This window comes from Dermacentor albipictus, chromosome 3, assembly GCF_038994185.2.
Source record: "Dermacentor albipictus isolate Rhodes 1998 colony chromosome 3, USDA_Dalb.pri_finalv2, whole genome shotgun sequence".
NCBI lineage: Eukaryota > Metazoa > Arthropoda > Arachnida > Ixodida > Ixodidae > Dermacentor > Dermacentor albipictus.
Genome location: NC_091823.1, coordinates 95,912,365 through 95,938,908, shown reverse-complemented (window position 1 = coordinate 95,938,908; position 26,544 = coordinate 95,912,365). Strand labels below are relative to the sequence as shown.

Below are 26,544 nucleotides of genomic sequence, written 5' to 3'. Positions count from 1 at the left end.
AATCATTTTAATACAATAGTGAAACTGGAGTGATGCTAAACAATAAAAAAAAAGACTTCACAACTTTGACCAATGAACGATATAATGTACCTTAAACAACCACAATCTCTAAAAATTGCAACATTATTAATTAACATAAAATATTTCTCTAATAATCTTCTTAATGCTTTTGACTGCAGGAACATAACAGAAGTTTGCAATTTTAATTTTGAAGGCAATTAAAAGCAGCACTTGAATAAGCTTGTACTGCTCAGGTATTCTTTACAATGGTGGTTTGAATAATCAGATCATGGTTTTGGCACGTAAAACCCCATAATTTGAAAAGGATACATGTTTCATGGCTAACATATTTCCTACGGTATATTACTATAGGAAGAAAGAGCCAGATTTTTTGTCTTACAGCCCTCCCCAAAAGAAAAGTAGCCATGGTCACCTGATAAGTGTCAGATACTCCGGGATGAAAAAAAATTCAGCTTAAAGTTTGTAAAAAGAAAAGTCATGGATTTCTAGTTTTGCTTGCGGCCATACAATTAATTTGCTGATAATAAATATAATACTTTACAAACAAACACATGGTTTATCTTATGTTTATCTACAGATGATAATAGGAACGTTTTGTTAATATTGCCCCAAGGGCCTAAGGTCACAGGACCTCTGACACAACACCAATAATTCTGATCCCAGTTGACATCTATCGGCATTCACATCAGCACGACTTCATAAAACTGGCCAGTACTAGTCTTGCCTCACAGAAAGGAAAGTTCTCTACCAACTAAAAAATTCCCAAACTGTCTGCAAGAGTCATGCTCAAGCTCAATGTTAGTCATTAAGGATTCTTCAGCAATTTCCTTGAATGCCTGATCATCTTCTTACGCAACCCAAGAACTAGAAGGAAGAGTCATGAAATTTCCTGGAGGAACGCAGATTATATAGCTAAATAGTTATATAGCTAAAATTAACTAATTAACTAACTTACTAACTAACTAACTAACTAACTTGCTCAGTCACGCACAGTTCGTTTCAAGATTCCATATTCCGAGAACTTCTGCAAGTAGCTGTATGGGTTGCCATGTACAACAAACACAGAAATATTATTAATGAAAAACAGTGCACTTCTTATTGATGACATGATATATAGCTAATTTCTTGAGCAAGTAAAAGGACAAAAGTCATGTACGCACCTTCCTGATGTCGAAGTGCAAGATGTTCTTGAGATAACTGGGCAGTTCAGTTAGAAGCGTGTAGAAGCCCCAGTTCTGGCCAAAGTGAGTCACCATCAGTGCCCAAAATGGCACTGAAGTCAGCACGGCACGCCATGGGATGGGCAACTTCTGCATGTTGCCAGCATAGATTCTCATATGAGTGAAATGCATGAGACAAATTTGAAGGGTTGAGCCTTAAGTGGCTAGTTGCGATGGCTCATACTCCAAAAAAGTGGCATCTAGTCCAGTGCAGCAAAAGATATCATCAGGAATGGCTCATACCACCGTAAGCAAACAAAATGAATAAACATTTATTGATGAGGAAAAAAAAAATATGCAATAGCTGAATATGAATGAAGAAATGAAAGAAAGAAAGAAGGAAAGAAAGGAAGAAGAAAAGAAAGATAAATACAGAAAGAAAGAGAGAATGAAAGAAAGAATAAAAGAACCTTTAGGTAGTGTGTTAGGTTCTTGCATGTGCCATTGAGAAGGTTGACCCACAGCGCCATACATTAACTTCACGCTGCGGCTTGTGATGTCTTGCAAGAAGTCTGACCCCTCCAATCGCATAACTAAATGCATTGTCATGTGTGTAGCAGGCTTTTGCTTTCACGTGTTACAGGAGTGTAACATGCTGCTGAACTTTATTTGAAGCAAGTTACACTTAATTGCTTTCTTCTGAGCATTAAAAGAAAGTTTGTAACCGAAAAGTCAGAACATCTTCAGTACTAAATCCAAAATTGAAATAAACATTCCGGGTGATCAGTTATATGTAGCTAAACTTTCAAATTGGATTGAATATTGAATATTCAAGAAAAGCTGGGTTTACTTCTGAATCAAATACCAAATATAACCCCATATCTAAAAAACAAAGAAAGAAACAATAACTTTAGTGATGCAAACATGGTATGTTCACCAATCAGAAACAATATTCTGCATTAATTCACGTAATGAATCTGTAGGTAGCATTAGAAGGAAGTATATTCTACCAGACGACAGCAAGATATTGTGCAGAAATAACTTACTCATCCACATGTCAGCTCAGAAACTAATGCCTCTGCTTGGCAACTTAGTGTTCTGAAGTGTAATTCTTCGGAGCAGTAATTTTATGAATCGCTATTTCAAGCGACCTCACCAGGCTCCTTCTCCCGGTAAGTTGGTGAAAAACAATTACAGTTCATTAAACCTATAACGTTTGATATAACGAACTTCAATATAACAAAATTCTCGATATGACAAAGTATTTAAGTTTTCATAACCTCTTGCCCACAGAAAAATATGCATCTTGAACTTCAATATAACAAAGTGTGTTTGTATGTGATTTCAATATAACGAAATTTCACTGCCGCTGCAAAGGAATGCCGAGACAATAGACAGTTTTAGTTGGGCATCCACAACAGTTCTGTGATATCAGGAAACCCACAAACGCAACAGTGTGCAAGCGCAGTACGCAGGAGCAGGCACAGTCTCTTGAGTGCGCCCACAGCTTTTCAAAAGTTGCATAGCGTCCGCTGCGGGCTCTGCGGCCTTTGCGGGACGTTCTTGCATGCTCTCACATGTCCACGAGAGTGCATTTTTCGATATGACTCTTGCCGAGGATATGACTCCAGCTTGTGGTTTGACTTCGTGGCGGCTGATCTTGGCTACACAATTTCAGGAGCTGGCATATGGCAGCACTGAGTAGCACACTACCGGCTCCTGCACATAAATCCCCTTCTCAACTTTTGCGTCCAGCCAACAGTTGCCGTTTCAGGCACGCATGCTTCGTTACATATGCACGACCTCACATGCTGCGTACTTGAGTGGTTGCGGATGCTCAACAAAAACCGCCTAATAAATGGAAACCTCTGCGGATGCACATGGTCAAATGATTGAATTACAAGTGGCTGCTTGCAAACACACTTCTCAAACCACACGCCGCGCGACAAGAGCGACCGCCGAAGTGGAGCCACATCATGTACCGTATAAGGTCCAAGTGCGATCGCGCCCCGCACACTATGTGCTTTAGGTGCAAGTGAAAGTGTGCAAGGGTGAGACAAGAAAGATGGTGGCTTCACGAGTGCTGCCTTTCCGCATGAGCAAAGGGAAAGATGACAAAGGGAGCAAGCTCATGATAACATGATCAAGCACGTGTGAGCGGGCAGGGGTTAAGTTGGTGCGTCTCAGCTGCGGCTACGCATGGCTGCAAGCACGGCTGAGCGCAGACGCAGCCACGCACCCTGGCAATCTGCTGCGTGTGAAAAGAGTGGCCATGCCGAGATGGCGTGGCACGATGTAAGCTGCCTTGACGCACCTTTAGTATTGGAGGTTGCATAATCTCGAGTTTTGATGACCCGTTGGAGCGAGAGGCAGACAAAGCATTCGCTCCCTGCTGTTGGCACATTTCCTGATAGCATCGTCCCAATGTAGGTGATGCTATCCTCCATGGGGGCAGAGTGCACGCGAAAGCGTGGCAGGCTTTGCTTAATTCGTACCACCGAGAAGATATCGTCGACGTACGTGGCATGAAACTGTATCATTTGTCGCTGACTCCCAAATTTATTAAAATGAATTGTTTTTTTTCATTAAAATTTGCTTTTTTCGACTGCCCAATGATTCGTAAAATTCTGCAGTCTCTTTTCGTGTAAAAGAAATAGATCAGCGACTGTACTTACTTGCATAAAATGTCGAATTTCAATAGAACGAAATTTCATTTAACAAAGCAAATTGCCGATTTTACCGACTTCATTATATTGAGGTCAGTGGCGTAGCAACAGGGGGGGCCGGGGGGCCGTGGGCCCCAGGTGCAGGGGCCAGAGGGAAGGGGGGGGGGGGGTGTCATACGCCTGATGACAACCCTTTTTCCGCCGGCTTGACTGGGCGCAAATGGCAAAGAATGCTCCGGTATCCAGTAGCCCGAGCTCATGTACCCGATGCGTTGCGCCGCAGAATTGTCGGCTGCAGCTCTATCAACACCCCATGAAATAATTGCACGAATGTGCGGGCTAAGAAATTTAATTCCCAAAATGGTCGCTAAACTATTCGCCTTAGCGGAATGTTTCATGTGGGGTGTGCTGTGCGTTCATGCTGGGAGCAGGAGTCGCTAAACATACAGTAAGGCGTTGAGGCTCTTGGGTCGCTCCTCCGTTCAGAACTCGCAGCGAAGGTGAACAAAGACAGCAGCCAGAGGGCGTTCAACGAGCGCGCCCGGCGCTCTCGTTTACGGCGAAGCGTTCGTTGAGAGCGACGTTGCATAAGTGCGGCCGTCAAACGTCGCGAATGGGATTCTCTGCATCGTCTTTAGACTCGGTGCGGCCGAAGAGTTTGGCGGCAAATGACTCGACAGGCTGTATACAGTCGCGGGCGCCGCGATGTTCAGCTCGCTTTTACTTCCCGAACTCTCCCGCTTGCTCCGAGAAGCCGCTGCGAAACCTGCCGTAATGTTTCACGCTTTTCTTCTTACCCTCGAAAGTTTCAGAAAACTGTTGTTATTGTGTGACTTCATGTCAAGTACAGTGTGTGTCAGCTGCACAGAATTAAAAAAGAACGTGAATTTTGTAAGGATATTTCCGGATATTCTATGAAGCTATGTGTCTGTGATTACTAGGAACTCGGTAGCGTGGAAAATATGGCAGGTAAGTGATAACCATATCCTTAATATTCCCCTTATTAGTGCTTATAGAGGAAGTACTTCAATTCCAGAATTGAGGATTCAAAGTCATATTATTAACTCAACAAAAACTTCTTAAACAAAATCGTTTTGGGTGCTACAACCTACAGTACTTCGGCACTGCGGGCGGCGCCTAGTATGGCAGTAGTGAAAGAAATGAAATAGTGGACCAGTCAGGTTGATCCCTCAACCTTCTCCATTGCGAGTGCAGGCCAACAGGTTTCGCTGGCACGGGTTTCATCGAGGTCCTTTATTTTTTTTTTATGGTGACGCCAAGAATCGACGCGAAGCGTGCTCTATTCTGTTCCCAATCTTTTGGTGGTACCACAGCTAGGATAATCACGTTTGTCCGTATAGCAGCAAATAAAAACAAGGCTTTATTGATCACAATAAAGTGAAGTCGTAATTGTCATAACATCAGCGCCTGCGCAGCAGGGAGGCTGCAGGTGGCGTTTTCCGTTTTCTAATAGGGTGGGGAGATCAGCGTCACTGAGACATAACTTAATTTTCGTTTTCGTTCAGGGCTGCCCACAGCCAAAATACTGCGGGTCATAGTACCTACGACAATTTTTGTGAAGTTGTTGTTGGGCAAGATATGAATGTCGGCCTTCAATTTTGCAAATGCAATGTTGCCGCTAAAATTGGTAAGTAAAACTTTATAATTTTTTTTTACTTGTGACGTGAGCCATATTTGCGACGATGTCGCATTTGTATTGCTTGCCTAGCCTTACAGTCTGACAGAAGATGTGCACATGCGCTTATCACAAGTTATCACTGCAGCACACTGTGTTATTTGGCGCAGAAAAAAACAGCGTGTATTGGCTTCGAGCTCCACTATGGTATAGCTCCACCACTGGAAAAGCTGGCGCATCGTCGGCGTGTCGTGCTATTAGGGATCACGTGGACATAGCGGCCGCGTCGGCTGCTTCGGGAGCACCGAAGCGAGCTGAAAAGGAAAGTTTAGGTTCCCTCGTATGCTGCGGTCCTCAATTATTGGCGGGATTTTCCCGCTTCGAGTGTCTCCTTTACAACGATTGAAAGCACTAGAATAGGTAGTGGCTCATGAGAGTGGCTTGTTGGGCTAGTTGGTACATGGTTATGCTAGGAGAATGCCAGCAAACTTTAGAGCAGGAAAAAATCGAGAGGCAGACAAAGACAAAGAGACAGGAAGGTGGCTGGACTAACAACTGAACTTTATTCATGAAAACAACGTCCCCCAAGTCCGTACTGAACATGCGCAGGCACAACAAAACAAAAACACGGTCAACACCTTATCTATACACGTCTACAGTTATCAAGAAATAAAAGCTCTTTCTTGGTTAGGAACACAGATGGGGCGCTTACACAATTCTCGGGGCCAAGTTTATAGATGCGATAGGCTTCAATCAGTTCTCTGTCTTGCTGAGTCTTCGCCTTCGCCAAGATGGAAACGTCATTGAAGATAGGATCACAACCGCACTCCTTACAATGGAGCGGAAGATTACCTCCTGTGCCTGTGGGTATTAGATTTGCATGCTCACGCATGCGCTCATTGACACAGCGACCGGTTTGTCCTATATAACTTCTACCACATGTCAAAGGGATATTGTACACTACACATGTGTCGCACGTGCGGTGCTTCACAACATGCTTGGTATTGCACATTATCTTTCGCGAACTGTGCTGTGAGACCCTACTGCAAAGTTTTGCAAGCTTACAAGGCGCAGAACAAACCAACCTGACGTCATTTCTTGCCGCAATCTTTTTCAATCGATGAGAAATGCCATGTACATACGGCATGACCACCAAGTTCTTCTTTATTTTGTCTCGCACTTCGCAATCCTCCCTGTTTTTCTTTTTCAAACGCTTGTACACAGATTCAGCCACTGCAGTAATCAAAGTCTTTGGGTAGCCTGCTGCTAACAATCTCCTTACTTGCTGGGTGGCACTGTCTTGCATTAGATGCGTACAACTCTTTTCCACCGCATTCGACAAGCACAAAGAGGCTATGCCACGCTTGACCAGTTTCGAGTGAGCGGATTGGTACGGTAGCAACGTCTTTTTTGTTCTTGGACTATAAGCCCAGCAAATATGACCTTGAGGGTGAAAGGTTAGAGTCAAATCTAAAAACTTGATGGAATTTTCTTGTGGTGCCTCATGGGTGAAACTAAGATGCCGAGAGCAATGCTGAAAAACTGATAAAATACTGCAAATGATATCAGGGAGACAATCACTTCGTCTGATATTTAAGAGAACAAGGAAATCGTCGACATACCTGAACACCCGGGCAACACGGTAATCGGTAATGGCGTCTGACAAAGACTTGTCGAATTTCGCTAAGTAAATACCACACAGTATCGGCGCAACACTTGACCCTATACAGATACCATTCTTCTGTAAAAACATCTTGCCATCGAATTTAACAAACGTTGCCGACAAATAAAAAAGTAACAGTTCCATAAAACTCTCAGTCGAGAGGCCGCAACTACCTTGAAAAGAAGTCTCTCCTTGGCATTCGATAGCTTCCCGCACTGCCACAAAAAGTTCTTCATGCGGAATAGAATAATACAACTCTTCGATGTCCACAGAAAATGCCGTGTTCGCTGTTAGACCTCCCGATCTCAAAGCGTCGATCACCACCCTTGAACTGTCAATGCCGAATGGGTCCTCAGTGGCAAGGGCATTCAAGGAACGTTGCAAGAACCTTCCAACAGGCTTCTGCCATGAGCCTTCTTCTGTCACTATGGTTCTCATAGGGTAGTCAGGCTTGTGCGTTTTTACAGTGAAAAATGCGGAAAGTACATCACCCTTGCTCTTCTTAACCGTCTTTTCTAACAACTCCAGGTTAAGCCTTTTTAGCAGCTCCAAGGCACTTCTTTTCACTTTTTCTGGTTTTACGCACACAGCCTTGAAGTTTTTGCTCAAAGCTTCTTTGGCTTTCTTAGTAAACGAAGTATTCGGGAGGACAACAAACCCACCTTCCTTATCGGACTGCAGAAGTCCAAGGTCATTGTCCAAGCAGAAACGTACTACAGGCCGCATGAGCTTTTCCGTGGGACCACGGGAAGGTGCTGAATGCTGGAGTTGTTCGATACCCTCTGATATGCACCTTTCCTTCTCCTCGGAAGGCGCTTTTCGTGATATCTCCCGGACAGTGGCTAGAAGCTGGTGACCACGCAAGCTCGGTGCCAAGGCGAACTTGGGTCCCTTGACCAGTAGGTCGTGGCATTTCTCATCGATTGAAAAAGATTGCGGCAAGAAATGACGTCAGGTTGGTTTGTTCTGCGCCTTGTAAGCTTGCAAAACTTTGCAGTAGGGTCTCACAGCACAGTTCGCGAAAGATAATGTGCAATACCAAGCATGTTGTGAAGCACCGCACGTGCGACACATGTGTAGTGTACAATATCCCTTTGACATGTGGTAGAAGTTATATAGGACAAACCGGTCGCTGTGTCAATGAGCGCATGCGTGAGCATGCAAATCTAATACCCACAGGCACAGGAGGTAATCTTCCGCTCCATTGTAAGGAGTGCGGTTGTGATCCTATCTTCAATGACGTTTCCATCTTGGCGAAGGCGAAGACTCAGCAAGACAGAGAACTGATTGAAGCCTATCGCATCTATAAACTTGGCCCCGAGAATTGTGTAAGCGCCCCATCTGTGTTCCTAACCAAGAAAGAGCTTTTATTTCTTGATAACTGTAGACGTGTATAGATAAGGTGTTGACCGTGTTTTTGTTTTGTTGTGCCTGCGCATGTTCAGTACGGACTTGGGGGACGTTGTTTTCATGAATAAAGTTCAGTTGTTAGTCCAGCCACCTTCCTGTCTCTTTGTCTTTGTCTGCCTCTCGATTTTTTCCTGCTCTAAAGTTTGCTGGCATTCTCCTAGCATAAGGTAGTGGCTGCCTTTGAAGGCGCGCAACATGGTAGGCTACTGCTCGGTGCCGCAGTGCCAGATTTACGCAACGGAGCCCAGTGTCAGCATTATTCACACGTAGCCGCAGGACAAGAAGCTGCGTGAAGCTTGGCTAGCGAAACATAAAACCGGCAAACGGTCATCGGCTACGACTCGGGTATGCAGCAAGCACAGACGCGAGGAAGATTTCTGCTTGTGCGCCGTGTCTGCAATGTTCGAAAAACGCGCACTGAGACGCTCACCCGAGTCCGCAGCCCGACTAATGTCATGACGGTTTGGTCTATGAACATGTCGATGCTATATATACTGGCAAGTTCACTGCAGTGGATAGGGAGCGGTAAGAAGCACACAAAAAAAAATGCATGGCATATGGTCATGTTTGTGTTATGAAATAATGCACTGGATTACAAAAAAAGAAGCAGCAGGAAATCGCACGCTGAGAACACCGATAAACATATAGTGCGACGCAGCTCGAGAAATAATATTTAAACGTCCAAGAATTTAGAAAAAAAGCAGATTGAATCGTCGCGACGTCCGGCACATCAGTCCCGGTAGGCGTCGAAGTCTCTACAATGAAATTATTTTTGAACAGCTCTGATAGCGCCCACGCAACAATGGTTGCTTGTATACTGTCAAATGCTCATAGTCTGCAGCCTAAAACTCATGGCACGGTGCGAAAACGCGCATGCGGCGAAAGCGAAACAGTGCGCGCACAAGCATGCAGACGCACGCAGTCGGTCGCTGCGAAGCTGTGCGATCGCTGCATTGAGGCTTCATTCTATTACGCTCCATTTAGATATACAAACACTATAAGACCATATTTCACATAGTTTGGTCTCGGCGTTTGCCTACCTTTCACGCAAGAAGCCGGTTCGGGAGACTAAATCGCGGCGACCGCGCACAGTGGCGTTCACTGTACGTATTCGGTAAAGAGATAGCATCTGTAAATGATTATGTGCTTTCAGTTTGCCCAAGGTTATTATTTAGACAGTAAAAACTTCTCTCGTTTCGAAAGTACTTACAGAAATGTCCGGGAGAGCTCGCGCGTGGTGTTTTCAGTGAGCGCTGACAGCAAAACCTATGAGGAGCGCGCCGCGTGATCCCTCATACTACGCCAGCGAGGCGCTTCTTATAGATGGCGACTCCGTAACTCCTCGCCGCCAATACCTGCTCCATTCGCGACCTCTGGGAAAGAAAGCGAAGGAGAGGGCGACCCGGGGGACGTGCGCGGTGTACAAGGCGGCTGTACTGGTGCTGAAACCCGGAAATTGTCGATATCCTCGCCTTCCTCGAGTACAAACGGGGGGGGGAGGTGACAGAAGACCTGTGGGCCCCGGGTGCCAGATGACCTAGCTACGCCACTGATTGAGGTTTAACTTATTAGAAAAATATTGACAGTCAAATTCTGGAACCGAATATGAACTGAGTAATAAAGGTTATTCAACTTGTGATCAAACTTTCTGAACACTTGCAAGCATCTAAAAAATAGTATTTTACATTTGTCACTAAAACAATGAGTTAGGCAGCTTAAACTCTGCAATCCACAATGGGCACACGTTAATGCAGTACTTATGGCTTTACTACAAAAGAAAAATTATGAATGTCACCACGTTCACATTGTTTACTATGTGCTGATGGCTTTAACATAAGACTTATGCCGACTATTACACTGCTTCTCATGATCATTACAGAATACACAGGAGAATAATGCCTGCATTCCCATGGCTTTAGAATGGTTTTGCAATGCATGGAGAGTGCAATGACATTGGGCTACTTTCAAAAGTTTAATAACACAAAGACGAAATTGTTACATGAGGATACAAGCTAACTTTCACGAAAGAATAAATTAATGAGCAAAAGTCCATTTAGTATAGCTACCACTCCATGCAGCTAAGCCTAATTTAATTCCTTAGTGTGTGCAGCTGACAGGGCCTGCAACATCTTGAGGCCAAAATGTAGCGTTAGCAAGCAGGTAATGCTTAAATAAAATGCCAACTTTCCTTCCTTAGGTATAGCAGCACAGATTTTTTACATGTGAGAACATCATGTGATACTTATACAGTAACTGGAAAATTCTGCATCAATGAGGAGGCTCTTTATAAATACCTCTCACAACTAAACTGCTGCCTCATTTGAACTCAGATTTTGAATAAAGGTGGAATTTCGCTCTGCATTTTGTTCGATACCACATATGCATGCAAACATGCCAGTTTCGTTCTGAACAAAACAGAAACACACACTTCCCACAACAACATTAGACCAAACAAAGGAAATTTCTCGGCGAAAGGACCAGTACCACTGTCTGTCCTCAAAAGGCAAAACATGCACTGCAAAATGGCACCATTGTTCCTTTCACTGAGTAAATATACATTTTTCATCTGGCGTTGCCAAAGGTAGTGCGAGCTTCTTTCTTCTAGATGAAACAGGTAAGCAGTGCATTCAACCATAACAAAACACACCATGAAATGCTGCTGCTGCGCAAAATGTAAGTACATGCAAGCTGGCTACCGTTCAGTCTCCCTTACCAATACAACAACCACTACCATATATGGCAGTCAAAAATAAAGCTTTCTATGTGCACACCTCCCGAGCCTGTTCTTCACCCTGGTTGGTTTCAATGTAGATGCGTTCCTCATCGCTGATACGTGGGTGCTCCTGAGGGCTGTTGTACGCCAGGAAGGCCCAGAACACAAACCACACTACACCAATCAGACCTGAAACATAAGAACAAACAAAATATTGAGGCCCAAGACAAAAGATAATGTGACAATACCCCCTAAAGAAGAAAACATGGATACTTCCACAGTATTCTACACATGGCTTTATCGAAAGTGTATTCAAAATTATAATCCTTTCTTTTTTCTTACAACGAATTGCTGCCTTTGATATGAGTACTGCAGAAACGGAACAGGTAGGAAGGAAATGACACAAGGCCCTCATTTTATTTAGAGCGCACTGCCCAAGTCAAAGATGAATCATTACCAGCTATAGCTCAAACATATGGAGGTGCCTTCGCTTCACTTCATGATCATCATAGCTGCTTTCTGTTTCCTTAAAACCACTTGCCACACGGTCCTCACCATTTTTACTGAAAGCAAAGTGCAGTGTTCCTTGTTACATCCCCACATGAGGTGGTCGTTAACCAGCCAAAAGGTAAATGAAATTAAAAAATTACTGGCAGCCATTTGCTGTCTAGAATGTGTAGCTACTCAAGGTTGCATACACCTTCAAGATTTTTTTCCCACTTCTTTTAAAGAGACACTAAAGAAAAACACTAAATCAGTTATGCTTATAAACTATTCTTCTCATTTTATGTACACCTTTTTTTAATTTCATGCTGAACGCCAGCTCTGGCAGGCCATTGCAGTGTAACAGATTTTGAAGTATTTTCCCGTGCTTGGGCCATTGTGGTGCAGTAAATGTTCTCAACACATGCTATGTTCACTATTTGGCTTCTCTAGAATGCAATGTAGTCCATCATTACAGACACAAAAATTAACTTAAAAGAGCAGAAGCCGTCAAAGTCCATGAAATCATGGCAATCTGGCACAGGAACATTAAGGCATCGTCATCGGCCATTTTTCATTCTTGTATCTTTTCTGTCTCATAAAGCCTCCTCTCAATTTCAAGAGTGGCTTTTTTTCTGTGTGGAAAGTTACTTGCTACATTGCATTGCACAATTACGCTTATTTTTCTATTTAGTATCTCTTTAAAGAGTGTTCATCTTGTTGTCCATGCCTGGTCATGGCAAAACTCAACTGCTGAGTGCTTTACCTGATGTCAGGCTTCGAGCCTGACAGATAAAAAAAGCTGCTCAAACGTCAGCCTCCACACCGTTATTTTTTATCGTTCTGCAACAATGAAAAGAAGCATAATTACTAAATTTGTAGCGAAAGTCTTGCAACTTTCTTCACAGCATGGTCACAGCACGCATCCTCATCCGAGGCACACTTTTGACTACCACACACACGTCCCAATTATTTTTTCGCCAGTGAGCTAGTCGCCAACAGGTCAGCCATCCATCGCAATGTAGCCAGTGCTCTTTGTCCTCAACAGCTTTGCACTGAGTCAAAATGAAACAACCGTTCACTGCAACCACTGTGAAAGACTGTGGCTGCTATCAACGTGATCATGGACAGTGACCTTGCATTTTTCAAGGCATGCACCTGACGCGCACACAGAGTCAAAACGAAACTACCGTTACGGCGAAATTGGTGTAGACAAAACCGTGGTGGCTGTCGATGCATTCATGGAAGGTGATTGCGCAGTTATGAAGGCAAGCGGCCAACATGGTGTTATGTGCGGTGGTAAATGTAAGAATAAAGGCTCTGAAAGCACAAATATGCACAAAGTGTTCCAGTGTTGCTTCCATTCATGCACAATTTCTGCTGATGACTATGGTGGAGTGGACAGCGCTGCTTCATTTAGGTTGGATGCTAATGCCACTTTTGCTCTCTTGCATCCCACATTTGAGGTGCTCTGAGCTCGCCAAGCTCCAACAGTTGTCCGAATTAACCGATGCGCAGCCAAATATGTTCGAACAAATGAGAGTTTGATTGTGCTAAATGATACATATGCCTGCCGGGACCAGAGGACGAATCCAAATTATATGATTTCGGTAATTAAGGGCGGTCGAATTAAAGAGGTTTTACTGTAATACATTTTAGCATAACGTGCCATGATATCTGCTACTGCATGTCATAGGATATACATCATAGTAGAATATACATTTTTATAAGACTGAAGAATCAAACAGAAAGCAGTAACCAGAAAAACTTAATACTTGAATAGGCTGAGCATGCTAGGTTAGGGTCATGAGCCTGAGGGTTGAACATTTGCAACACTGCAAGTGTGAAAATGTTCGTATCAAGCTCCAATGATAAGCTTTATTGTATTTTGTTAAGATGCTCGTGTGAGCCTGTTCTATTTTCGACATGCTATCACCATTACCATATTTTCACTCCAACGTAAGGTGCACTCACTGTGTTATTGTTCTTGCATAACAAATGATATAACAGGCTCTAGCAACACGATTCTGCCACATCAGAAACCATATCTCCACTGTGGTGGTCAAAGCAGCTTCTAGGACAATGACGTACATAATAATAAGTTCATTAAGAATGTTTGGCATGCATGATCATGCACATTTTACCAAACCAATTTACAGCTGAGCTTATCATCATCGCTGCCACCGAGATCTTTAATTTTGGGGGCACAAATTTGTCTAATCTGTTTCTTCATGTTCTTCTACCATCACATGCCTGATCACTTGCAAAATCGAATTTGACAATAACAAGTCTACAACCACAGAAGATGCATACTGCCATCCAATATAGTCTGGCCACTTGTCCCTTATTTCAAACCCGGCAAGGAGAGTAGTATGCCCAGCCCAGTGCACATGCACATCTGAGCATGAAGATTACAATAGGCACAACTTGCTCATACTTAGGGTTAATTGGTCAGACTGATGTAAAAATGAAAGTATTAGAAATTGGGCTAGCTGAGATGACTTGAATTAAGCCTCGTTGTCTTCTCAGGCTCTATGTTTTACTGTAGTTCATTGATAACAAATTTTTTTACTCATTGATGAATGCTGACATACCATAAAATTAATGTTGCTATCAAAGTTTTTTTTTTTATGCAATTAGCATTCATTGCCTACTGCGGCACTTTGACCCGCCATGGTTGCTCAGTGGCTATGGTTTCGGACTGCTAAGCACGAGGTCGCGGGATCGAATCTCGGCCACGGTGGCCGCATTTCGATGGGGGCGAAATGCGAAAACACCCGTCTACTTAGATTTAGGTGCACATTAAAGAACCCCAGGTGGTCAAAATTTCCGGAGTCCTCCACTACGGCATGCCTCATAATCAGAAAGTGGTTTTGGCACGTAAAACCCCATTATTTAATTTTAATTTTTGTGGCACTTTGAGACCATCCATCCATCTGTTTAGCCTCTTAAGCCATAATGATGCCATGATCGTTATTTCTTTTACTGGACATACTATTTCTTTCAGGATATGCATGACATGGCATGCATGTCATAACATAGGTATATGTCATTTACGTCATTGGGATGCTGTCGTGGTCATTTCTTTAACTGGATGTATAGCAGAATATGCATGACATGTATACATGTAATGGCATGAATGACATGGCGTGACATGAGATGCAAGTCATGACATGAAGTGCATGATTAAAATAACATGCACGACATGAATGGAATGACGATTGTTTCTTTAACTTTTTAACTGTTTCTTTGCATGCATCACGTGTCATGCCATTACATGTATGATAATGACATGCATGACACGCTATAGCAAAATCATCATTGTTATGGAAGCATGAGAAGAGTCCAGCTGCATACACGCCTTAAAGACGAATCATTTTACTGTTGGCAATACAGACTGTTGCTACACTGCTTTAATGCTAAGCACATTATCGTGAACAGTCATCGCGAGATGGGTTCTGCCAGAATTTTCTTTGAAAAATGTTAAACATGTTAAATTGGTATTCAAAAAGGAAACTAAATGCTGGAGCATACGTATATATCTGCCCGCACAGGTCACACATGAAATGTGCACAAGTTTACTGCCAGAATAAACATATTTAAGTATTCATTTTTTTTCACTAACAATTCAAGAACGGAATAAGCTCCCTCAAGAAATTGTGTCCGCTTCCCATTCAACATTCCCGCTTGTGCTTCAAAGATTTATTTCGGGTCAGCCTGGGCCACAGTGTAAGATATATACTCATTAGGTGGGGACACTTCTTGGCTTGCTTGCGAGATGCGATCAACCAGATAAAGCAGCAATGGTGCGCGTCCATCAGCCCGGATACCTACAGGTGGCAAGACTCAACTTCATTTAGAGAGCTTGCATGGACAAGGAATGCGCAGATAACAAAAGCAACCAGAGAACAGCTTCTGCACGTGGTGTCACGTCACCCTATCTGCTCCCTCGAGGCCATGCCCTTTCCCCCACCTTCTCCTTTCACCACGGTGACCTACTTTCACACGTGACTCAATCATTTTGGATTTCCCGTGAAGCGCCGCTTGCTATAGCAACAGCATATAAAACCTTTTCTGTCTTGGGGTTGCATCGTCCTGCCAATAGGTACCCACTGCCGTCAACAGGTCGATGGAAGCGCCGTTGGTAATTTATCGGGTCGATCACGTCTCACAACTCTTCCCACTAAGAGTACATATATAATATACATTATAACATGGCCTAGGCATAGTTGAAAGTTAATGTTTAGGCTTTCTTTTCTTCTTCCTAGTCACATGTGCTTGGCACTCTTTGACCCTTCGTTGCCTTTTGTTATTCTTAAACCAAATTTGAGAGTAGTAGTTGTTCTTTAGACAATTCCAAATGACATGTTACCAATCTGCACTTCATTATGTATTTTTTTGTATATTAATGTTAATATTATCCCCTACACTAATGCCCCACACTGGCATGTACGTACTGTAAATAAATAAACCTTCAGCAGCCATATACATTGCTATTCCTTTTTTTTTCTTGCTTCCTGTATAAGCTAAATCAGCCAAAAAAGACTGGAACTAGAGTGCAGTGAGATTGGGACTTCAGCAATGACAAGACACAACTGAGGCAGCATTCTGCCAAGATATTCACCCACCAAAGACGTAGAAAGCAGCAGGCCAGCCGCCAAGGAAGGTTGAGTCGCAGAGTAGCCCAGATAAAGGCATGGCCACCACAGTGCCAATCTGGCCACCCGAGTAGATAATCGTAGACAGCAGACTGCGCTCATCCTTCGGCAGCCACCGAGCTATCATGGCATGCATTGCGGGGAAGGTCACTCCCTGCAGTGGGCAACACAAGCATGTGGTTTCTGAGCCTGGCTGCTGCACTGTCAACACTTTGCAAAGGTTCAAGCTAGGTTAGTCCTGCACAGTAAAGGTTCCTTTGCCTTGATAGTGCTACCTGTCATTGAGGCAACAACTGAGTGCAGCATGCAGCATTAGCACATGTTCACTCGCATGCAACATGGCAGAAACATGCACCATCTAACTGGCATCATTAAACAAGAGATTGAGAAATTAGCCTCAGACGACTGTGACTTCTTGTGCACAAAGAAAAAGAACTGCGACACGCATTTTTATGAATTTCATATTCGTACAGTGGGAACATCCATTAAAATATTCAGACCACTCAATTGTCCTTTTACTCCTTACATTTGCATCTGTCGTTCAGCCGTTTACACACTTCAATCAACATGCTTAACTCCCCTTACATAACAGTTGTCACTTTTTTCTGCAGGACAGCTGTTGGGAAGTTAAGACTGCAACAACATCCAACTTCTGGATTAGCACTAAAAAAAAATCATGCAAAAAACAAACAGACGCTCAATCTAGATATGCAACATTGACTAGTGCACTTCCCCCTGAATACTACAGGGTTAAGAAATAAATGTGCCAGTCTGTGGAAGATTGTTTGGTTAGAGTGAAGCACAGGTGATGGGGCTGACTTCCAGCATATTGGAATTTGTCCACTGAAGCTGCAGAGCTGGCAGAGCGTACCTCACCAAGGCCCATCATGACTCGGAGAGTGACAAAGGCATAGATGTTCCAAGAGGCTGCAGCTGGAGTCAGAAGAGTAAGCAGGGCAGTGACAAGCACACCAAGCCCATAGAGCCATTTGGCTCCAAACCGCTCGGCCAGACGACCTCCAGGAATCTGGGTGATGACGTAGCCATAGAAGAATGCTCCCAGTATGATCCCTTGCTCATATTCATTCCATATAAACGTTCCATCCTGAAATAGTCCGGAGAAAAATAAAGCAATTGAGGGGGAAAGAAAAGTTGCTTCAATATTGACTGATCTGTCCCTGCCATAAAAATTCCCTCATTACTTTAACAACTCCTGTTAAGCTCTAGACTAAGAAGGGTGCATATTTGAGCTGGTTTCTTTGCAACTTTAGGAGGAAGTAGACAGAGCAAAGTATAGGAAGCAGTGTAAGTGACGAACACCCATACACATGCACACAGACCGGGCAATCTATGTTATAAAGAACAAATTTTTATAAAATACAATTTAACCGATGCCAAGATGCTTTCTCCACTATTCGTCCCTTCAGTACAGCAGACACAAATGGTCGACTGGCTGTCACAGTGTTATCACTAACAAACCAAGATTGATAAATCGTTAAGCAAACACAGAGAGTGCTTTAAAATTGGTAATGCTTACCTTGATGTTGCTCTATCAGTCAAAACCCTAGGAGGTATATCTGAGCAACATTTAATGTGGAATATTCATATCGATAGGGTTGCTACTAAACTTGCTCATGTTGCTGGCATCCTTACCAGATTAAGCTTTCTTCCTCAAAATATTAAATTGTTCATATACAACTCCCTCTTTCTTTCACGTATCATGTACGAGGTGTACCTTGTTTCATGTATCATGTATTTCATGTGTTACCTTGTATCATGTACCTTGGTTGGGCTACAAGAACTCAGACCAATTTAACGAAACATTTTTTGTTTTGTTTTTTTTGCTAAGGGAAGCACTATGTGCAATAACTAATTTGAGATCCTCTCTTGGAATCAAAAAGATGCATGATTTTTAGAATTATTTGCTGCTAAACAGGGTGCAGTAAGGGAAGTCTGGCTACCTTGAGAGATCAGCTTGTTTCACAAAATGTCATATCACATACAACACACGTGACCAAGAAATCTTCACATTCCCACCTCACAAATGCAATATGGCAATCGATCGGTCCGTTATAGATGGTTATTTCTCCTAAACAGACAACAAGACTTTTCATTATTCTAATTTGATGTACTTGCATTTTGCTTTTGTTTCTGTATGATGTACTTGCCTTGTTTTTATTTGTTTGTTTGTTTGCTTGCTTTTGTTTTCTTTTATAATACGTACTTTCTTTGCACTATGTAGTCATTGCATAAAAACGGCTATCGTTCATGTTGCCAATGTGAAGTTTTTTTTTTTTAGGGGGTACAGATCCTGTCAAGCCTATTTCTGTGCTTCTGAAAAATGTGTCTTTTATGTATTGTTGTCAAATAAACTTTTACTTCGGTTTGTGAACTTTTCCTTCATAGCTTTTAATGCCCACGTTGCAATGGATTTACGTGATTTTAAATATGCCATCCATTGGTGAGCTATTTGTCTGCAAAAACGTTCCTTTTTTTCAATACGATTCCAATACACGGCACACAAAAGTGCCAGACGCAATGCGCATATTTTGCTCCACGCTGTTGTGATGCAGAGCAGCTTACTGCGATGACCTGCTGGTGCATCCAATCCATTGTCGCATATCAGTACTGCAAGCAATGGTCAATTGGCCACCCACAGGTGAGCTTAGCAAGATAAGAGGCATACACGAGTAATGTAAGGAAACCAAGTGACGCTGAAAGCATAATGCAAACAGCACTTTTGGCACTCTTCTTGCACTGTTTTGGAATTGCAGCTGAAACAGGCAAATTTATCGACAAATATCTAAACAATGAGTGGCATACTTATGCATAAATTGTTTTGGCTTCCCATAATGCCTTCCTTCAATACTGCCATTGCGACATAAAAAATAAAAGCAGTACTTAAAAATGTAGTCAAGCAATTTTAGTTAATTAGCCATCACACTCCCAAGGTCACTCGCCCACTTGTGCCTGCAAAGCTGTAAGGGTGAATAGTGATGAAAGTTTTGTCGTATACGCTAAAGTTATTTTTTTTATATTTTTTCAATTAAAAAATTAAAATAGATGTCCTGTAGAGACAGCTGCTGTCTGATGACGCATCATTAAGTCCTGTTCTTTGCACTGTTTTCTTACTTTTCTAAAGCTTTAAATAATCTACACGAGTGCCGTGTTTAAAATGACAAGGAAGGAAACAGAAAAAAAGAAGGAATTAAAGAAAATCATTAAATTTCGAGAAAATTAATTTGCATGCTGGCCCTTCAATCATATGCCATCCATTGGTGAGCTATTTGTCTACAAAAACGTTCCTTTTTTTCACTACGATTCCAATACATGGCACGCAAAAGTGCCAGACGCAATGTGCATATTTTGCACACTGCATCACAACAGCGTGGAGCAAAATATGCACATTGCGTCTGGCACTTTTGTGTGCCATGTATTGGAGTCGTATTGAAAAAAAGGAATGTTTTTGTAGACAAATAGCTCACCAATGGATGGCATATGATTGAAGGGCCAGCATGCAAATTAATTTATGCAATTTTAAATATGCCACTCATTGTTTAGATATTTGTCGATAAATTTGCCTGTTTCAGCTTCAATTCCAAAACAGTGCAAGAAGAGTGCCAAAAGTGCTGTTTGCATTAAAGTTGTTTACATACAACTTTGTTTTGTAATCAGAGTTAGCATTGCAGAAAGCTGACTTTGATCAGCATACCAAATTAGTGGTGGTACCAAATGGTGGTTCCTCCTTTGTGTCCCATCTTGAAGTGCTGTTCTTTCTGTGATAATCCAACTAGCCCATCAGTCAATCCTTGCATTCCCCATAGAGTTTTAAAGTTTGATGATTAGTAATGAACATAGAAAGAATGTAACCGGGCCATCACTATTGCATTATTACAGCAGCAGATTATTATTGTAAAATAGGGTCAAGAAATGCTACTTCAAATGAAACTGTTGCTTAATATGGACACATCCTAGAATATATAATAGGATGTATACACATCCTATTCCTTTTCAGCAATTGCTACGATTAGGTGGATGTCTCATTTTTCCTTTATTAAACCTATATATATTCTGTAGCAACTTACCTGCACCTTCTCTTTGGTACTATTTGCAGGATATGCCTTGCATTCCTGTCCTGATGAAGGCGTGTTGTTAGCAAGGATTGCAGTGTGGTTAACCATGGCAACCAGGGCAACACTCAAGTTCACTCTTAGTGCATACACATTGACAAAGCCCAAGAATCCCATAAGTGCCAGCACATGACGAGTCTGCACGGCATCGTAGATCCCTGCAATTAAATAAAGGTGGAATATTGCCTCCACACATGTACCGAATTACAGATTTTATAAAAAACCATGCATGGAATTTGCTGCCTCAAAAGCAGCCAAGCTTAGATAGGAATGCTTAAGCGCATCTAATGCATTTGTTTGTGCATGTAACTACTGCATGCAACAAAATGTAGCAATAAAAAAAAAACCTTTCCTGAAGAAGGTTTCATTCAGGCACGCACATGCTCAAGATGATGAATGAGATAAAGAATTATATAAGTACTAGACCTGGCTCGCAAGTATATATGACGGCTGGAATTGCACTGAACATATGTGGTGGTCGTGCTATATTATAAGCTGGGCCTCAAACTAAAGCAAGCATCTATGTTGTGCAGGGACGGCAGCTTTGTGTTACAAATGTACTAAATTTCTATGCTGCATACATACAACTTTGTTTTGTAATCAGAAAGCACCGTGCAGTTCAACATTATTATGCCAGTCACGTACATCATGCAGAGGCAGTGGGTTAATTATTTGGATGCTAAAGCTTGACAAATTAAGCCATTGCAGTTTCGATGCTATATTGCAGCATATGGTACTAATATATCAGATTCAATCAATCTACGGGAAAAATTAATTTGTTGACAGCCGTATGGAAATACCACACGCGTTCTCCTTCTGTTGATGTCACGCTGCCGATATGTCGTTTTATATTTTAGCTGTTCAAGCTCAGGGGCGAAGGCTCAAGGCGCCGTGACTCAAAGGCGGCTCTGTTTATTTTTTTTCTATTATTCGTTTTTTTTTTCTGTTACCTCATCCCTCATCAAGGAAAGCGACCGCAGGTATGAAGCGCGCGCTGCATGTACTGTTTGCGGACACACGCCTCAATACACCATCAGCTGCACCAGCTCGCAAGGTTTGTGCAAAATTATTGAGCGCACAGATGTTCTCTTCACAGCAAGCATAGTTCGCGCGCATGTACGTACTGTACGTCGCTCGCATGCATGAAGTGTCAAATATGTGGCGTGTGCGAAATCGCAAGCGCCAGACGTCATACGACGTACATTAGCTAGGCGTGAATGTGACCTATGAGCAACCTTTTCGATCGCCAAAATCGAGCAGAGGTACGTACGTACGCAACAATATGGACCGGCTAGCGCAATCGGCGCCGACAATTTAACGCAGGCGCGCGCGCGGTCTCGCGCACTCGATCAGCACACCGTGCGTCAGCTGATCGTGGATTGTGCCGCGCTGTACCCGACATACCGGCCTTACCTCTGAATGTGCGGCGTTTCTTCGAGAGCAGTGATTCGCTTGTAGTTTCTTCATCTTTGGTAAGCAGCGACATATTTCGACCGAGAAACCTGTTCCAGCGATACTAGATGGCCTTCAACGTTGACGGATACTCGCTGTGACAATGAAACGACTGCTTCTGAACGAGTCACGGGACGAGGACCTCGTACTGTTGCCTCAGAGTAGAGCCATATGTTTCCAGTAGCCGCCCGCGCTCGAAACACCGCACTCGCGCCCTCCCTCTGCGTGATCAACTAGTGAAAAAGGTCCCGAAAGCATTCACAACGCCGACGGTAGAAGCATCATGGGCGCAGGCGCAGGAACACGCGAACTTGGTACCGAGCTTGGGGGCGCGCAACACGCAGCGCCTGTCCCTTTTCGCGGTATCGACCAGTCGCAAAGTGGTTGCTGGGGGCGTAATTCTATGATAACGGTGCCACCGTAACTTTCACGTATTCCTCATATTGCACATGACTCTCGCAGACCCTAGTTATCTCGAGATACACGAGCCAATAAAAACGTAGACTGTAGCGCCGTAGCGCATTACAGTTAGTTTCGGTTTCGGATCAACTCGTTTATCGTCTGCTGCAGCGCAGCCGCACTGTTGTGGCCGTAGAAACTGGCTAATCGTAACGTTGGACAATTGAACATACAGCAAACAAGTGGCTTTCAAAGTAATTATCGCTCCGTTTTCAGGCAGCGCAAATGAGCTAAGAATAGCATGATTTGCAAACGAACGATTCGGATAGCGCGATACGCGGCAACGTTAAGAACATCAGGGTCTTTTAACGCAATAGCATTAAGGGCCCCGCGTCGCAGAAAACCCGGCGACGGACGTCGTTACGGCAAAAAGATTTTCGAACAACCCATACCCAGGCCCTCCATGTGACGCAAGGAATAACTGAATTTATCAAGCAAAAATACGTAGCAAAATTGTAAAGTACGACTTACACGCAACATACAAATATGATAACGTCATATTGTAACTTGAATATACAAGAAAACATAATTCTGTTACGCGACAACTCAAACAAACCTCTTTTCCAGCGTTTCTACCAATCGTAGACCGGCCACGGCGTCCGCCATTCCCGTGGACCGGCGTGAACATCTTGGAGCATAGTGTTTCTCACTATAACACCTATAGGGTAATCTGACGCCACCGTCTATGCGAGTTTCTTAAGGGGGCACTGTGCCGTCATGGGAATGACGGTGTATGTGTCTGCGATGCTCGTGTTGGCTGCTGTTGCAAGAGGCTTCGTCAAAAACGTGGATATGGCTACGCAAATAACACGTTCTCAAAGTAAAATCTTCATATAATGTTTCCATTCACGCATATTACATCTTTACTCACCCAGGATGCATGACCAAGCAAAGAAAAGCAAGAACAGACGACCAACTGTTTCAAAGCGAGCGCGAACCTTGTTGTCTGTCCTCCAACTTTAGCGGCCCGCTGATACTTTTTACTTAACATGTAGTCGTACACACAATAACAAGTTCTCTTAGTTAAACAAAACATGTTTTCGCGTAATAATAAAGCTAAAACAGCTTTTCACGTGCTTTTAGTAGAAAATGAATCATTGTGACAGATGGAATGGTGCTTGCCAAGCGCGTCTTCAAGGTGTCCTGTCTCTATGAGAACGATGCCAATCTGAATCCACAATATACCGGCATTCCCATGCATACCACAGCGCAGCAGCGCCAGATTTCCCTCTAGGTAATGTAGTGAGAAACTCTAAGTCTTGGAGGCCACGGAGCTGTGCGCCCGTTTCCTTGCAACCCTACCACATGGCGCTTGCCTCCGCCACATTGCGGCCCACCCTAGAGGCCGCGTTTCTACCAGAAAGCCTGCCTTTGCGCAAAGCGTTCGCCGCGAACACTTCCCGGTAAACATTGCGGTTACATACATTGCAGTTGCGGGAAATGTGAGATGCAGTCAGAGATCTTTGAATGCTATAGCGTTCCACTCTTAAAGGTGGAGCTTAAGCGTCGTCCAAATTTTTGAGCTGACATTCCTGCAGCTGACACAGAAACGCTAGCTCATAAACATTATATCATACCTTTAGTCTTCTTCATTTAAAACACCTGCGACTCGCAAACTGTTATCCAGTAAAACAGCAGAAAAAATTTTCTTGCAGTTAAACTTGTTCAATTATTCACTCAAATGCTGCATCACTGCAATGCTTATGATTGTGTTTTCTCTTTAGCACAGTAAAAATCACATGAGCCTGCCACCACTGCTATTTCTGCCTATGATATTGAGCCAATAGTATTTCTGCAGTTAAACAACAAACCATTTTGGGTTGTATATTTAACACTTTGTAAATGAAATTAAGGGCATTAATCAGAAAACCACAACTCATATTTGGAAGGACCACCTACAGCACAAAAAGAGAGGACACAGCATGTGGATTATATGCACTGCTGTGCACATATTCCCTTACAGTGTTTTCACGCCGTAGAATTCGTCCTTCCGATAGTTCTACCCCAGCTTAAATTGCAACCCTTCTGCACTTTGCCTGTGTCACTGGTACAGTATGCTGTAAAGTAGATTATATACTTCCTTACGATGTTCACACAACCCCACTTGTGAAGCACAAGTGCACGCATGCATGCACACAAAAAAAATATTTGGAAAACAGCAGCAATACATTAATCGTGCATGAAATTGATTGTTTATTGCAATAAATACAAAAAAATATGTGATGTTACACTTTTTTTCTGTTACACCAACACACACAGTGGCTCTGTGCATTGAAAAATGAATACTTGATGCAAACTATACTCTACTTTTGTTCTGAGTACAGTCATTTATGCACGGTCACAAATGCATTTACAGTGGCTTAGACCAATAATTTGATGCCGAGAAAGAAAGCAAAAAATGTTGCCCCGGCTACACTGCCAGCTTGTCAGAAAAAGAAATCTTACCCTGATAATCCTGAATATATATGTTTTATAACTGCATTACTCTGTGGCATTCCAGAAGGGAAAATAAAATGTTGATTGCTATTTAGGCTGATGGATCTGCTAACGTTCTCCAACATTACAATGTTACACCAAGAAGTCCTCTCACAAGATTGCATTCTTCTTGACAAGATGCAGGTTCAAAAAGTTCAGAATTCACATACATAAACAATGACATCACTCTTTTTAATGACCACAGTGCAACAAAAATAAAGTATATCATACTGTAAGTACTGATTGAATGTGAATAATGGAGGCAGCCCCCTAACGGTAGCCGCCATTTTCTACACGTGCTTTCAATGCAGCACGAAAAGTTGAATAGGGATAAAGCAAAATATATAGCAAGTGAGATTGCCAAAAAGTGTCACACCACATCTTACTTGAAGAAACACATCAACAGATTCAAACCAATAATAGACAAGGCTCAAGATATTGTTGTTTACCACTCCGCATACATACATGACAGTGTATGCAATACAGCCAAACACTGATATATCGAACTCAAATGTATATTATATCATGCCATCATATATATGACACATTCCTTAAAGTACAGCACAATAGCACACAGCCATAGAGAAAACAGCAGATTTCACAATGTTCAGATACCCCACCTTCAGTGTGCTCGAATTCAAGTTTTCCTAACTAGTATGTGCACTAGCACAAGATTTTTGACTGCTCAAAAGGAGACTGCTATGAGCACTACGAAGGGCCTGATGACTCACAGAAATTAAAATTACAGCTGTCACCAAATGAGCTTCGGCAACCAATGTGGTCAATTCTGTCTAAAGATATTCTGTAGCTGAATGTTTCTGTTGCTACAGAGACATTCCACAGCTGATTGAGTAGCTGATGCAGAGAACAAGAAGAAAGGGAACAATGTCAATTACTGCTTTGCCTGATAATAGATCGTAGGTGGAACTTTGCAAGTGGGCTTTCCCACACAACTAGTGGGCACAACCAAGATGGCTGACCTTGTGTTTCTTGCAAAACAAAGGTGGTGTGAATCTGCGCTAGAGTTAGTTTTGTCTTCCTGCTGCTGACATGTAACTCAAGAATTCAATATAACTTTCAAGTGCAAGTCTGGCTATCTTGGTTGCAGTGAATGACTAGTGGAATAGCACACACGATTTATGCACACTGAATTATTACTTTTCCGATTAATCAGCTTTCACAAACAGCAGTTTTTTCTGAGGCTGCAACAAACTTTCATATTATTTCTGTCTGTTAGCCAAAACCAATCGAGTTTGATTCATATTACAGTGAAAAATAACAAGACAAACAAAACAAACAAAACACACTTTTGCATTCAGTAAAGGTATGAAGAAACCTATGGCGAACAGTAAAGTCACGCACGAGGGGTATAGATTGAACACGTAAATCCAATGCACATTGTTTTACTATAAGGACTGGGCACCAATGAGAAGAAGGTAGCATTAACCACAACCAAAAGGTAACTGGCAGGCAAAATCTCATTGCTCTCCTAGTCATGCAGCCCCAACAGTCCAGAAAGCAATAGCATAAAGAGATGGTGCTGTGAGCAGTGCAATGACAAAATCCTCTATCAACAATGCAATCTGCAGAATTAAACACTATACTATAGCCAGAACCA

At 42.7% G+C, this 26,544-nt stretch overlaps 1 protein-coding gene across 1 annotated transcript in view; it reads right to left on the bottom strand.

The window, feature by feature from the left end:
- LOC135901296 (sialin-like) overlaps positions 1–22,455 on the bottom strand; it is a 52,998-nt gene extending 30,543 nt beyond the window's left edge. Inside the window, exons 1-6 of the mRNA XM_065431032.1 lie at positions 21,954–22,455; positions 20,496–20,698; positions 17,282–17,515; positions 16,381–16,564; positions 11,328–11,458; positions 1,182–1,331 (exon numbers count right to left, since the gene is read on the bottom strand). Coding sequence (XP_065287104.1) covers positions 1,182–1,331; positions 11,328–11,458; positions 16,381–16,564; positions 17,282–17,515; positions 20,496–20,698; positions 21,954–22,026 — 975 coding nt within the window. The 5' untranslated portion in view covers positions 22,027–22,455. The remainder of the gene's footprint in view (positions 1–1,181; positions 1,332–11,327; positions 11,459–16,380; positions 16,565–17,281; positions 17,516–20,495; positions 20,699–21,953) is intronic.
- Between the last annotated feature and the right edge of the window lie 4,089 nt (positions 22,456–26,544).